This window comes from Lygodium microphyllum, chromosome 8 (genome assembly GCF_053477565.2).
Source record: "Lygodium microphyllum isolate KBCC chromosome 8, Lygodium_microphyllum_v1.1.10, whole genome shotgun sequence".
NCBI lineage: Eukaryota > Viridiplantae > Streptophyta > Polypodiopsida > Schizaeales > Lygodiaceae > Lygodium > Lygodium microphyllum.
The window spans coordinates 42,108,031-42,122,477 of NC_141142.1; the positions used below are offsets into that span (position 1 = coordinate 42,108,031).

Consider the following 14,447-nt stretch of genomic DNA (forward strand, 5'->3'; position numbering starts at 1 on the left):
GAAATAATTGCAGCAGGTCGGCTGCATTAAATGCAGCAGGTCAGCTGCATTTAATGCAGCCGACTGCAGTAAATACTGTCCGAATGCAACAAACTGTCCGACTGCAGGTGCTGACGTGGCACTGATGTCCGCACTGTCCAAGAAATGACTGGCTAACACCCCCTCTCAGATCCTGGACAGGTGAAAAGACTGAGGGATCTGGAATGCTGCCGAAGAAGAGCCTGGGGAAGCGCCTTCGTAAACAAATCTGCAAGATAATCCTCAGTCTTGCAATACTCCACATCAATGGTCCCATCTAGAAGCTTCTCTCGAATGAAGTGGTACTGGATCTCAATGTGCTTTGTTCGAGCATGGAATACTCGATTCCGTACCAAGGCAATGCAACTCTCATTGTCACACAGTAGAAGAATAGGACGAGTCTGGGGGCAGCCAAGCTCCTCCAACAATCTCCGAAGCCACACAACCTCACATGTGGTGGAAGATGCAGCCCGATACTCCACCTCAGTAGAAGAAAGGGCTATCGTGGGCTGCTTCTTGCTACTCCAAGAGATAACACCTGTACCCAAGATAAAGCAATAGCCTGTAGTATACCGTCAGTGGTCCACATCTCCAGCCCAATCTGAGTCACTCCAACCTGCAAGAACCAGATCGGAAGCATCTGTACCTACGGGATAAGAAATCCCTAAGTCAGAGGTCCCCCTCAAATACCGAAGAATCCTCAGGGCAGCCTGCCAATGCACCTATTTGGGTTCCATCATGAACCCTGCCAAAAGACCCACAACAAAACAAAGATCAACACGAGTGTTGAGAAGCCAAATTAAGGATCCAATCAACTGGCAGTAGCGTGAAGCATCCATCACGGGAGAATCTGAGTGTGAAGTGGCCTTCCAATTCGGATCCATAGAAGTAGTAATGGGCCGACAAGTCTCCATCTCAAAAGTCACCAAGAGCTCCTGAATGTACCTTTACTGAGAGATGAAAATCCCCCTCTGAGACTGATAAATCTCGAGACCCAAGAAGAAATGAAGAAGCCCCAAATCCGTCATCTCGAATACCTAATGTAAAGCTGTCTTGGTCTCTCGGACCTTCAGTGCATGATCCCCTGTCAAAATCAAATCATCAGCATATAACACGAACAGCGCACGACCAACCTCAGAAGTGTGCACATAAAGCTGCGGATCGGCCTTGGAGCGCCGATATCCCAACTTCGACTGAAGAAACGAGTCAATCTTCTCGTTCCATGCACACGGAGCCTGCTTGAGGCCATACAAGGCCTTCTTCAACCTATAAACTTTCCCATCCGAGGATCCAAAGCTAGGAGGCTGCTCAACATAGATCTCCTCCTGCAAGTCACCATTCAGAAAGGCCGACTTTACATCCAACTGATAAACAGGCCAGCCAAGGCAAGAACAGCTCGAATAGTCGCCATACGAGCAATGGGGGCAAAAGTATCATAGAAATCAATACCTAGGCGCTGAGCAAAACCTTTAGCAACAAGGCGAGCCTTGTGCTTGTCCAAAGAACCATCGCTAAGGTACTTAGTCTTGAAGACCCACTTGACACCAATCACCTTCTTGTGAGAGGGACGAGGCACAAGAGACCAAGTGCCATTCCTCTCAATAGCCTCCAACTCGGCTTCCATGGCCTTCCGCCAATGATCGGACTGAAAAGCCTCCTTCAATCAAGTGGGCTCTCGATCCTCCATAACACAGGTCAGTAAACAATGGTTGGAGTAGACAAGCTCCGAATAATGTGCCTGATTCCTCCATGACCTCCGCGGTCCATCATGCGGTTCCCACTCCTCAGGGACCCCCTCGATCCCTGAATCTCAGAGGGTGTCACAGGCCCAACGAGGAGGAGGTCGAACCTCTCCCCGTCGCTCTCCATTTGCTGAAGACTCAGGGACAACCATCGGCGAAAGCTCTTCAGGGGTGGCCAGTGGAAGAGAAGACTCTGAATCCGAAGAAGAATCTCCATCAAGAGGCTTTGGCTTCAAAGAAACTGTCTTGGAAGCCCAACTCTCCCCTGGATCTCCAAGGACGGGATGCTCCTCACCCTCCTCTATGGCCGGTACTTCCACGAACCGCACATCTTGACTCGTGTAGACATCCCGCTTAACGGGATCAAACAAACGATAACCTTGGCATTGGGAGCTATAGCCAACAAAAACCTGTCGTCCGGAAACTGCCTCGAACATATCACGTTGCGTCTTTGGAATGTGCACATAAGCGTCACACCCAAAGATCCTACAATAAGAGACATCAAGCTTAGTCCCGAAGTAAGCCTCAAAAGGTGTCATCCTGTCAACGGCCGAAGTGGGAGATCGATTAAGGATGTGAACTGCGGTAGCCACTGCCTCGGCCCATAGAAACTAAGGTGTCTTGCAGTGCTCCATCATGGTGCGTGCCATCTCGATCACACTTCGGTTCTTCCACTCCAAAATGCCATTCTCTTGGGGAGTGTTGGTGTTAGTAAACTCCTGGTGAATGCCCCTATCTACACAAAAACGAGCAAACTCATTAGACATAAATTCACCTCCCTTGTCTGAACGCAAGGTCTTCAGTCACCGGCCATAACAGTTCTCCTCAAAAAGAAGCCAATCCTTGAAATGAGAGAAAGCCTCAAACTTCAAAGTCAAGAAATAGGCCTAAGTCATCTTGCTGTAGTCATCTACGATCAACATGAAGTACAAGCTCCCCTTCAGGGACTCGGTCCTCATCGGGCCACAAAGATCCGTAGATATAAGCTCCATGGGTGAAGTAGACCGTCTAGAAGCTTTGTTGGGAATCACATCCCGATGCAGTTTCCCACGAATGCAGGAGACACATGGCTGATGGCTCACCACTATGTCCGGCAAGCCTCGAACAAATGACCCTCGCGATGCCTTCCGAAGGTACTCATAGTTCAAGTGGCCAAACCGAGCATGCCATAGCTCGGACTGTGTCTGAGAAGTAAGAAGAAGAGAAGTTAGAGGCTAGAGCTAAAGAAGACTTCAATTTGTAGACTCCATTCTCCTCATACCCTGCAGAAAGAACCTTCCTCAATCCACGATCAAGGACTCGAACAGTATCACTGTCAAACTCCACCAAGAGACCAAGAGTACAAATCTTATGAACCAAAAGTAAATGATATCCCAATCTTGGCACATGCAACACCTCAAAGGTGTGGGTACCACCACGTCTATCTGGAATAAGCTGCATCTCACCCTGCGCAGCAATAGACACAGAAGAGTTGTCTCCAATGAGAATCTGCCCATACGAAGGTTGCAAATGGGCAACACCAACGGAGAAGAAGTCGTGTGCCATGAGGCATCACTGTCCACAATCCACTCTCAAGCCTGGGGAGCTGTCATCGCAACATCAGAAGTTGTCGGTGTAGAGTCCTCAATGACTGCTAAGTGTAGAAAAGCAGCTGATGAGGGTGCAGCCACCGCTCCAGAGTCCTTTGTGTCCTTCTTCTTGGTATCCTTCTTGTCTTTGTCCAGGCAATCCTTCTTCCAGTGACCGGTCTTACCACAAATATGGCAAGTTGATTCCTTCTCCTTGTCCTTCTTGGATTTGTTATCCTCCTTCTTCTTCTTTTGGTCCTTCCCCTTCTTCTGAGAGGCTTGACCAACCAATGCCTCCGATTTGGAAGCATTCTATCCCTTCAATTGTTTCTCCTGGTCCAAGACCATAGAAACCAACTCTTCCCACCGAAGAGTCGACTCGCGCCCTAAAGCAATAAGAGCAAAATAAAAAGTACCGAATCATGGCAGCAACTAGGATAGTAAAGTGATCGCCATGTCTTTGGAGGAAATAGACGTCCCCGCATTTGAACCTGCATCTGAAGCTGCCGAAGCTTGTTGATGTGTTCCCGAAGCGAAGAAGACTTATTCACGGACAAAGTCCGCATCAGCAACTCCAAAGAAACCCTCTTCATCAGGGTCATCCAGTTGTACATCTAATCCATCTCCAGCCATATCTCTCGAGCCACTATCAAGTGCTCGATGTGAGCTATCACGGCTATAGTGCAAGACAGAAACAGAAAAGATCGAATCTTGGCATTCAGTTTGTCCCACCCATGATCGCCTGGAACTCCAAATCAGTCTCTGTAGACATGTTCACCTATGATGCCTGCACAAACGCAAAAGCACCCCCCTCTGACTGTGAAAACACAGCCTTCTAGGGCTAGTTCCTCCGTTGCCCAAACCTTTTTCACCCATCGGAGACGATGAAAAAGTAAAATCTGCAATGGAAGGCCTCAAACGTAGCCTTCCTCCCCTTCAAACAGCAACAACCTACACCAAATTCACCGATTGGACTCCTTTCCCGCACACCCACGCTCACTTAAGCCTTGATCCGATGTACAGCCCTCCTGCTCGCCCTCAAATCCTAGAAACGCAGTCTTGTGTCGCGCTGAAATCTCCTCTTCAGATAGGTTCAGCCCTTAGTCAGTCCATCTTCACCGCTCTGATACCATGTCAGAGTGCAACGATGCGGAAGCGTAGAACAAAGACTAAGAGTGAACACAAAGAGGAGAGAGAGAGAGAGAGAGAGAGAGAGAGAGAGAGAAAAGGAGAAAGTGTAAACGCAGAAAATCTGCAGTGTAGTATGCTGTATAAGAGTGCAAAAATACACAAGGGGGTAGAGGAAATATCTATGTATGTCTCCAACTTGATGACCTCGATCTCCGTCAGCCTGAGCACAGTCTGTCTCAACCAACAGATCTCAAGATCAAAATCTGAATAATGAATATTGAAGTGTGCCACAAAACCGGCTATAAATAGCTGAAAAATAGGAAATAATTGCAGCAGGTCGGCTGCATTAAATGCAACCGACTGCAGTAAATATTGTCCGATTGCAGCAACCTGTCCGACTGCAGGTGCTGACATGGCACCTGCTGACGTGGCATTGATGTCCGCACTGTCCAGGAAATGATTGGCTAACAGGTAGACCTTCAACAGCAGAAAATAGCACTCCATGACCTAACATGGACATATGATACCATGTCAGAAGTGGTGTAGCCATGGAAGTACAGAAGACTGTTGTAATAGACTGCACATCACAAGAGAAAAGAGAAACAAAGGAACACTACAAAGAGAGAACTCGGTGATATGCTCAGGAAATGGAATTCATATACCAAACATGAGATAGTTTCATACAATAGTGAGTCACTAGCTATGTGAGCACTAGCACTAGCTCCCTCTCTCCAATAGGACTTGCTCTGGTAGACAAAGTGAATAAGTCACAGAGGAGGGAGCCCAAATAAATAAATAAATAAATAAATAGACATAAATAATGCCCAAAATGCATCAGATCGACCAGCATCATAATGGCCTAGAAATAAAGTCAAACAACCAAAAATGCTGGAAACCATAAGAAATGGACACCAAAAAATAAATAAAATAATCCCTTGTGCACAACCCACAAATACACATGCAAAGACTCACTCATGAGTTGACTTATCCACTTACAAAAAGTTCCCAGCCCAGAGTAACCAAGGCCTACCATGATTGTAGAGGCAGTGGATATCTTCTTTGAAGAAGCCCAATTTGTTGGATCTTAGATTTTTCTTTTCTTTTCTTTTAATGGCAATAAATTAACAGCAAGATAGTAAGACTTTACTCTCCATAAAAAGAATACTTGCAAGGTTGCAAGGCAAGGTGTTGGTGAAGAAGTATAGACAATGTAAGTGATGAAGTAGATGAGGGATTTGTTGAGGTAGTAACTAACATGATGTCACCACCATAGTGCAATTGCCAATGGAAATTGCTACAAATATGGTGGATCCAAGTCAACCACTCCGTGATGAGGTAAAAGAAGAATATGAGCACTGAATGCAGGGACTTTCACCTTGGATGGACACTCACATTCACAAGTTTTCCTCCATCCCAACGGCTCCGTTTCACAATAACACAATGCAAATGAGAGGGAGACACAGAGTAATGCAAAGTGTCGTGTGAAATAGAATGAAAAGCAAACTGCAATGATACCACTCACACAATGGCCTTTTAGGGACATTGTTACCAAGTGCTGGAACACAGAAGCAGAAGCACGAGCTGATCAGAAAATGGAATGCAGGGTGTGTGTGTGTGTGTGTGTGTGTGTGTGTGTGAAACCTCACACCAACCACCTGAACACCTGAATATCTCACAGACTGTCCAAATCCATGAACCACATAAGTGCAGGCAATATATACAGCAATCCAGCAACGATGTCACCTGATACAGCCTGCCTGAATTACCATTTAAGCCAATCTAGCTTCAGAAGTACAGTGCAGCGATTATTTTTAGCAGTAAATCAGGCTTCAGAAGATGTCCGATTGACATAATTGTAAACATCTTCAGAGTCATTGGTGCAAATTTTACTGCTTTTTCTAATGCTGTGATCATAATTTGTCTCTTCATTCTTCTCTGTTGATGAGATGGGTAATAGTATACTTTCTAGCATACTCATTATGATGGATCATACTAAATCATTTTCCTGTATTAGTACTCTAGTGTGTGGCTGCATTACAGGTTGAGCAGCAGCTGAGAGTTGTTGCCCAGCAAGGAGATGATTTGTCCACACCAAACAAAGATAACAAACAGCAATGTCCAAAAGTCAACCAAAGCTGTGATTAATGTTGCACGCACCTACCCAAGATGTCCAAGGATGTAAATAATTGGTTTAAAGGTAAGACGGAACATGAACTAGAACACTGTGGAACCAACTTTAAGAGAGAGTAATGGACATGATGTGTGTAGAGCTGACTTTTCCTAACCTAAAAAGGCAGCGTGGCCAAGCAAGGTGTCTATTGCAAGTGGCATTACAACAACAAGAGCTCTTGTTGTATAGGTATCAAGAGGGTAAGTTATAGTACATAGTCCTTGATAGATAGTGCAGATTTAATCAAACTCAAGAATAAGATCAATTTCAAAATTATGAGAAATGATCCGGGAATAACAAAGAGCATTTTTAGATTGTAGAAGGTACAGCTTTGAACAGCTGCACAACCAATGCTCTCAGTTTGCTAAGATGAAGTTCTGTAGAGTTCTATCATTGCCTTCAAGAAAGCCACTTTGAGTGACATTATTATATGATGATATTGCATTTTGACATGCAAATGTTACTAAATTATGGGAAAATGGAGAAATTGATTACCGAATTGACATCAGGATTTCCTAAAAAGCATTGCTGAAGTTTCAACTGTTTAGGAGCTACGCACAAGCACAACTGCCCCACACAACTGCTTTCATCTCAATGATCATCCCATAAAGAAGTTGCTTTCATCAACTGGGTGGCTCAAACATTGGACTTGCAAGTTGCAACAGCAAAGGAGCTGAGATAAGCACATTTAAAACATTGACATGCCAACATCGTAACTGACCTGGAACAATGACACAAATTCCTGCGCAATTGATTCAACATTGTCCTCTGAGAGCCTGTTCAACAAGCCTTGAAAAGGCAGCAAAGACAAAATTTTAGTGCAACAGCTCTTTTCTAAGTCATTGAATTAAGCTCCTGAAAAACAAAGGAAAAACTCGGTAGGTTATTTGGCCCACTATAATGCTTCTAATTTTCTTGTCTGATTCTTGTTTATACTGCAAGGTCATACTACTAACAGCAACAATGATAAGAGTTTATATCTGCACCTCTCGCTCTGCGTCTCACTTGAGTCAACTCATTTGAATCAGAACCTGACATTCTCAAATGGGGTGCCACATACTTTTGAGATTGCCCACGCTCTGAAACAGGATTTCGTGCCTCTGCTGGTGCATCAGTATTCTCCTCCCCTGAAGAGTCACTGCGATCTGTGCCCTCTCCTGAACATTCAATCAAGTCAGTGCGTTCATCCAACTCGTCACTTTCAGACAACTCTTTGTCATCCTCCTCCAAAGAGGCTCCACTACTTTCTGGCCCTTCGGTGTGGTTTTGACCCTGAATGTGAGCTTGCTTCCCGGCTTCCGGGCCCCTGCCTCCGTCGCGTTCTTCCATGAAATCTGCCATGCCTTCCAGCAAATCCGAAATGCCATCAGCCGGGCCTGGAAAGAGGCCACCCTTCCGTTTCAGCTTTTTGGCAAGCTTTCGTTCAAGCTCCAAGTCCTCTTCTGCAGTGCTACCTGACCCTTTCCTCCTGTCCATCTCCAGGTACTCTTCGAACATAGTGCGGTGACGCTTTCTTTCAACTGCCTGCATTCCCTTCCTCCTCTTCATCTCCTTCTCCTTCTTTTTGTTCTGCACTGTTGACGCTTGATCAGGGTTTGTCTTAGACGCCCCCAATCGCAACGTCAATCCGTGAGGTATCTGGGCTATAGATTCGTTTCGCTTCGTTTTCTGCCTGTTTTTCATGGCTGCGCGGCTTTTCTTGTTTCTCTGCAGGTGTTCCATATCCAGCGTATGGCGAAAGCAGGCAACTGCTCTCCCTTTGTCTCGAATTCGGTCTTCACTCTCTTAGATAGTGTACTTCAGAACCATGTACCGCGAAACCAACCAATTAACCTGCTATCATCCTACATAGAACCCTCCAATACCTTTGTCTAATACCATGACAAAGCCTCTAGGAGACACAAGCGAACCCTGAGAACTCTATCACCCTACATAGAACCCTCCAATACCTTTGTCTAATAACTAGGAGGCAAAGAGAGAACACTCAGAACACCAGTCCTTTGTCATCACCATATTTGGAGGAGTCATGACTTGGACAATCAAGACTTTGACACAAAGTCTCTCCTTCTAGTGGCTAATTGTAACATCCTAGCATCAAGGGTGGCCTCTTGTTGTCTTTAGCATATATGTGTATGTGTGTGTGTATTTATTTGTAAGTTTATCTACACACTTTATTTTGTGCAATCTTGCTATCGAGGTACATTATTCCACAAAGTACGCTATGTAATAGCATTATTTCCAAAATTAGAGTACCAAGAATAGCATGCTCATGATGAACATAACCAATGTCAAAAACATTGGAAAAAGAATGAATATTTTTCCTTTTCAATATCCCAAAGTCTACAATTTTCAGAAATCACTTGATTTGTTTACAATGACATATATCATATGTAATTAAGATTAGCAACATTAACGACTAATTATCATATATAGCATTATAGATCAAACTTTATAATACATATTATAATCTCTTATTAATATATTCTACCAATTTCATAAGTGTTAAACATATTATTTAACTTCATTTAGGCAATGTAGGCCATGGCACGGTCAACATACCTGTGTATGCCCAAACTCCATCTTACTACGTCAATGAGCTCATTTCTTGCCACTGAACACCGTACCTAGATATTGTGAATGGCTAACTCGATGATGTCTAAAACAATCTTATTGTATTCAACGTCAAGTGCATCAAGTTGCAATGTGGGAGTTATGAGAGACCCTATTTTGGGGTCTAGGAGCCACAAAAGTGGCCCCTAGCAAGAGAGGGCCAATAGCCCCCCGTAAGGGGTCCAAGGGCAACACCCTCAACCCGACAATCAGAGAATATTCCCTAGAATATTATTGGCTGATTAGCAAAGGTCCATATTATGGTAAGTCAATCAAACTAATCTAACCACCTTCACATGCTATAAAAGAGAGGCCCCTTTAGAATCATAATCATCTATCTTTTTCCTAGTCAAATCTTTTCGAGCTAACCTAAGCTCTTCACCTATTATTTGCCTAGATCATCATCTAAGCTTTATAATGAAAGCGCACAGGTGGACAAAGCCATCTTTCTATCTATTTATTTTGAATTAAAGCAATTTTTTTTCTGATATTTGTTTATGTGCTCTCTATTCCTTATTCGAAATTTGTATATTTGCATTGTGTAACTTTTACATGGTACTAAAGCCTAGGGGACTCTTGGGATTGAAGAGTATGTGAGAGGTAAGGGCTTCAATAGCAAAAAGGAGTGATGTCAACATCATCTGCAAGTAGTTGCAGCATATTAGGAAGCAGTTTTGGAGTATTGGGTAGTGGTGCCACTATCCTAGCAATTCAACATTGAGGATTTGTCCACCAACTTTCAATGAAGGTAAGCTAGATTATATAAACTACATGTTATGAAAGTTGAAATTTACAACTATTCTTAATTCTTATGAGCTCCTAAAGACTATTGGGGATGGACACAAAACCACAACCTACCCCCAACCCATCAATTTTGTATGTAATGATTACTCTACATGCTAATCCTTTATGGACTCAAAAGCAAAGGAATGTAGATGTGTTATGTGTATTAGTTACAAGCTATTTTGATAGTATGTTAACCTTGATTTAGCATACAACCAAGGTATCAGAGTCTTGGAAAGTACTTAAGAATAAATATGAAACATGAAACCAAACAAGGATCCAAAACCTAGAGAATTAGCTAACTAGCACCAAAGAAGTTCACTCGCGCACCAGTGCATGCACTGCAAGTAACAATACAAACCCTTATGATACGATGATTGCCCAAACTCTCTAAGTCAATAGCTTAGAAAATACCTAGCATAGATCAAATCCCTACCATACATAAGCTCTAAGCATTCACACAAGCTTCAAAATTCATGTTTTATTCATGCATTTATATGGCACAAGGTAGGCCCTACCATCTGAGAACCTTTCCAAGAAGTAGGAAGCATTGAACCCTATTAAATTCCTCTATGGGAACCAAAATACCACATCAACCCTGAATTTATTGTTTATTACATCATCAAATAATGACTCATATGCTGCTCCAAACCCTCCTAAACTTAGTGTTAAACAAGGACAAAGCATTGCTTAAAGATAGGGAGTGACATGCACCCAATAGATGACCCTAGAATCATTGTTAAAGTTCAAAACTCTATGGACAGCAAGCTACCCTGTTCTTTTCATTGTTGTACCATGTAACCAAGTGGCTAGCATTGGGTACATGGTCCCATGGGGAGGCAAAGCATACATATTTAATAGAAGATGTAACAACAATGCCACAAAACACAAGCAATGAGTTAGCTCAACGATGTCTTTGGATTTGTCCACCAAAGTTTGATGGACTGATAAAAACCCTTAACACTCAAGTGAAACCTCAAGCCTTGACATTTGAGGAATTTTGTGCATACTAATGGAGGATGAGTTGCAACTTAAGCTCGAGAAGGAAGCAATGGAGATGTTGCATCCTCTATCAATATAAAAGGCAAAGGTGGTTTCTCCACCAAAAGCAATGGTAACAAAAAGAATATGATCAATAAGAAAAAGTCTCAAGAAGAGTGATTCTACCATAAGAAGAATTGAGATGCAATTGTAGATTTTGTCGTATCAAGAAGGTAGATGAAAAGAATGGTAGCCCAAAAAGTATAGGGAAGGAGACAACCGATATGATTGAAGCAAAGCTAAAGTTATTAATGGCAATCACTAAGGAAGTATGTTCCTCGACACAAGAAGCAGCATCCATCACTATATAGTGATGTGGCCTTTGCAAGAACCCATCACTGTGACAATTGGAAAAAATGCAATATACCTTGTTGAGGGCACAAGTACGATTTACTTTGTTGTTGCAAAAATGGTGAACTCAAAAAGCTTTAAATGTATTACATGTATCAGACATTAACAAAAACTTGTTATTGGATTCTTCTAGAATCATTATTGGCTATGAATTGAGATTCAACAAGATAGGTGCATAAATTCTCCATAGTGCTGGCAAGATTGTTGGCAAAGGAAGATTAGCTTGTATGAACTAAGTTCTCTTACAACGATTGTTGGAGTGGGTACAAGTAAATTTTGGCATAAAAGGTTTGGTCACATAAGATTTGAACAATTAAAGGAAATGCATAAGTAAAGTATGGTTACTCACCTACCTATAGCGAGTGAAGAAATTTAGAAGATGGTGGTGGTGATTCCAACTTAAAGGATTTTGAACACTTTTCCAATTTGTGAAATTTGCATGGTGCATGCTTAAGGGCATTGGATTTCTTGGTCAATTTTGGGTCGAAGTTGTTAATATTACAATCTACATTCTCAATTGATGCTATATAAAGGTTCTCACTCAAGGGAAAAACACCCATGTTGCCTACATTGGCAAGAGACCATCTCTCTCACATTTTGAAACTTTTGGGTGTGAATCTTATGCATATGTTTCAAAGAACAACTAAAACAAGTTAAAACTAGAAAGTGCCAAATGTATCTTCATGGATTATAATGATAAGTAAAAGGCTTACAAATTGTATGACCAAGAGACAAGGAAGATCATAGCGAGCTATGGTGTGGTGTTCAAGTAAAAATCACATACAATAGAGGAACATACAAGTTCATCCACATTATCATCAAGTGAAGAAAGAAGTGGTCCACTACAAACCTATCCCAAGCATTATCCCTATCCTTGAAGAGGAGAATGTTTAGCAATGTGCCATCACACCATCAAAAAAGCCATTGCTACATCAGGTGAAGGAGCTCTATCATAAAATAATCATATGCCTATATCTCTTGAGGAAAAGTCAAATGGACAAAGAAGGTCTTAGAGGACAAAGGAGCAAACAAATGCTTATGCTCACATAGTCATCTATGGCCTTGATTGGCTAAGTTTATGATAGAAGCAAAGGAGCCAACTGACTGGGAAGTAGGACTTGTAGTTCCATCATGGAGGGCAACTATATATGCTTAGTATGACATCCCAAAGGAGATAAAAAAGTGGCTAAGGTAGCAATGCAAGAGATTAAAGCCAAGAGTGAAGGCATTGAGGGAAGAACCTAGCGAGGCACTTCATTTGCCACCACCTAGTGATCCTCAAGGATCTCACCATATGTGACCTCATCTCTTTCTCTTCCACTAAATCTATGAGACAAGGTTAACTGCTTCTTGGCCTAAATTTTCAACCTCATCTACTCATTCCACCACCTATCATTAGATAAAGTTGCAACTATTGTAGCCCCCACCTTGATTACCTTCATTTACTACTACTACTACCAATGGTACTATGAGTACTAAACACCTCGTTCTCAAGGCCTTTAATAGCCTTGAGGTTCACCCCATTGTTCTCACCTACTATTGAATAAAAGCACATAATGAATGATGGCACTCAAGAGCTAGTGGATCAACTACCCATCATAAAGAGGTTATTGGCACCAAGTGGGTCTAGAAGATAAAGTGCGTGGAAAATGGAACCTTAGAAAAGTACAAAGCAATATTGGTTGCACATGGATTTTCACAAGTTAAAGGGTTTGATTTTCAAGAATCCTTTGCTCCAACTACCAAAATGCCACTACTCACACAGTACTTGCAATAGCCACTCATAAAAAGTGGCTAATTTACCAAATGGATATTTTATTCTCATTCTCGAATAATGAGGTGTATGTGGCTTACTCACTAGGGTTTGAGACCCCCCGTGTGGACAATAAAGTTACAAGTTGAAAAAGGCATTGTATGGGCTAAAAGATGCCCCTAGAGCACTGTGCCAATAGGTAGATAAATTCTTTTTATGCTTAAACTTCAAAAGATGTGCCTTAGATGCTAATTTGTATGTTTATAAGGATGGTGAAAAGTCTGTAGTGTTTATCCTTTACATGGATGACCTTGTTATTATAGGTGACTATAAAGATATAATCCACCAAGCTCAAATGGCTTTGAGTTTTAACTTTGAAATGATAAATTTGCAAAGATCTGTCTACATTCTCATCTATTTGTGCAAAATTAGGTCAAATATTAGTTTTCTTGTTGGTGTTTTGAGCAAGTCCTTAAATAAACCCCATCATAGTCATTGGAAAGCTGGGATATAGGTGCTCATACACTTGAAGAAAAATCTCAACTATGGTGTCACATACAATTCTAGAGCTTCTCTAATAGGGAATTTTGATTTAGAGACTAGGAGACAATGATTCCAGGAACTCACTTTCTAGTTATTGTTTCTCTTAGGACTTAGGAATCCTCTCTTGGATTGATAAGAAACAATCAATTGTAGTATTGTCTTTTATGGAAGTAGAGTACAAGAGTACAAGACAACTTGATTTACTATATGTGAAGTAGTGTGGTTAAGGAGGATCCTATGGCATATGGAAGTGCAATATGAAGAACCAGCTATGCTAAGATGTGATAACCAACATTACATGACCATTACCAAAAATCCAATGTTCCATGGATGTAACAAACATGTAGAGATCTAATATCACCATGTGCATGATTTGATTTGGGGTCGAATAGAATAGTCAACCAAGGAGAATGGAGTAGGAGCCTTCACCAAAGCACTTATGAAGTTTTTGCTTCAAGCTCATCTTTAGAGACTCGACTCAAGTTAAGGATGTTTTCTCTTGCGGATAGACATTTTGGTTTGGGGGGGGGGGGGGGGGGCTAGATATGCTCAAGCCTCCATCCTCATAAGCTACCATCAATTATCCATGGTGATCAAAGACATAAGGTCTTCATTATGAGAGAATCCATGTGTGAGCTTGGACATTGGTTGGGTTCTAGCCTGTATGTTGATTAGGTACATGTGACCAAATAACAAAAGGTGGCCTTTGGGTTAGATCAAGCAGTCAAGTTAGTACC

The 14,447-nt window shown here is 42.1% G+C and overlaps 1 protein-coding gene across 2 annotated transcripts in view; it reads right to left on the minus strand.

The window, feature by feature from the left end:
• LOC148032208 (MIF4G domain-containing protein / MA3 domain-containing protein) overlaps positions 1-8,524 on the minus strand; it is a 49,169-nt gene extending 40,645 nt beyond the window's left edge. Inside the window, exons 1-2 of one of the 2 annotated variants that reach the window (XM_087682861.1) lie at positions 7,616-8,522; positions 7,351-7,418 (exon numbers count right to left, since the gene is read on the minus strand). In XM_087682861.1, the coding sequence (XP_087538987.1) occupies positions 7,351-7,418; positions 7,616-8,351 (804 nt within the window). In that variant the 5' untranslated portion in view covers positions 8,352-8,522. Of the gene's footprint in view, positions 1-7,350; positions 7,419-7,615 lie in introns of both variants that reach the window. The other variant, XM_087682862.1, reaches the window with a different exon arrangement.
• Between the last annotated feature and the right edge of the window lie 5,923 nt (positions 8,525-14,447).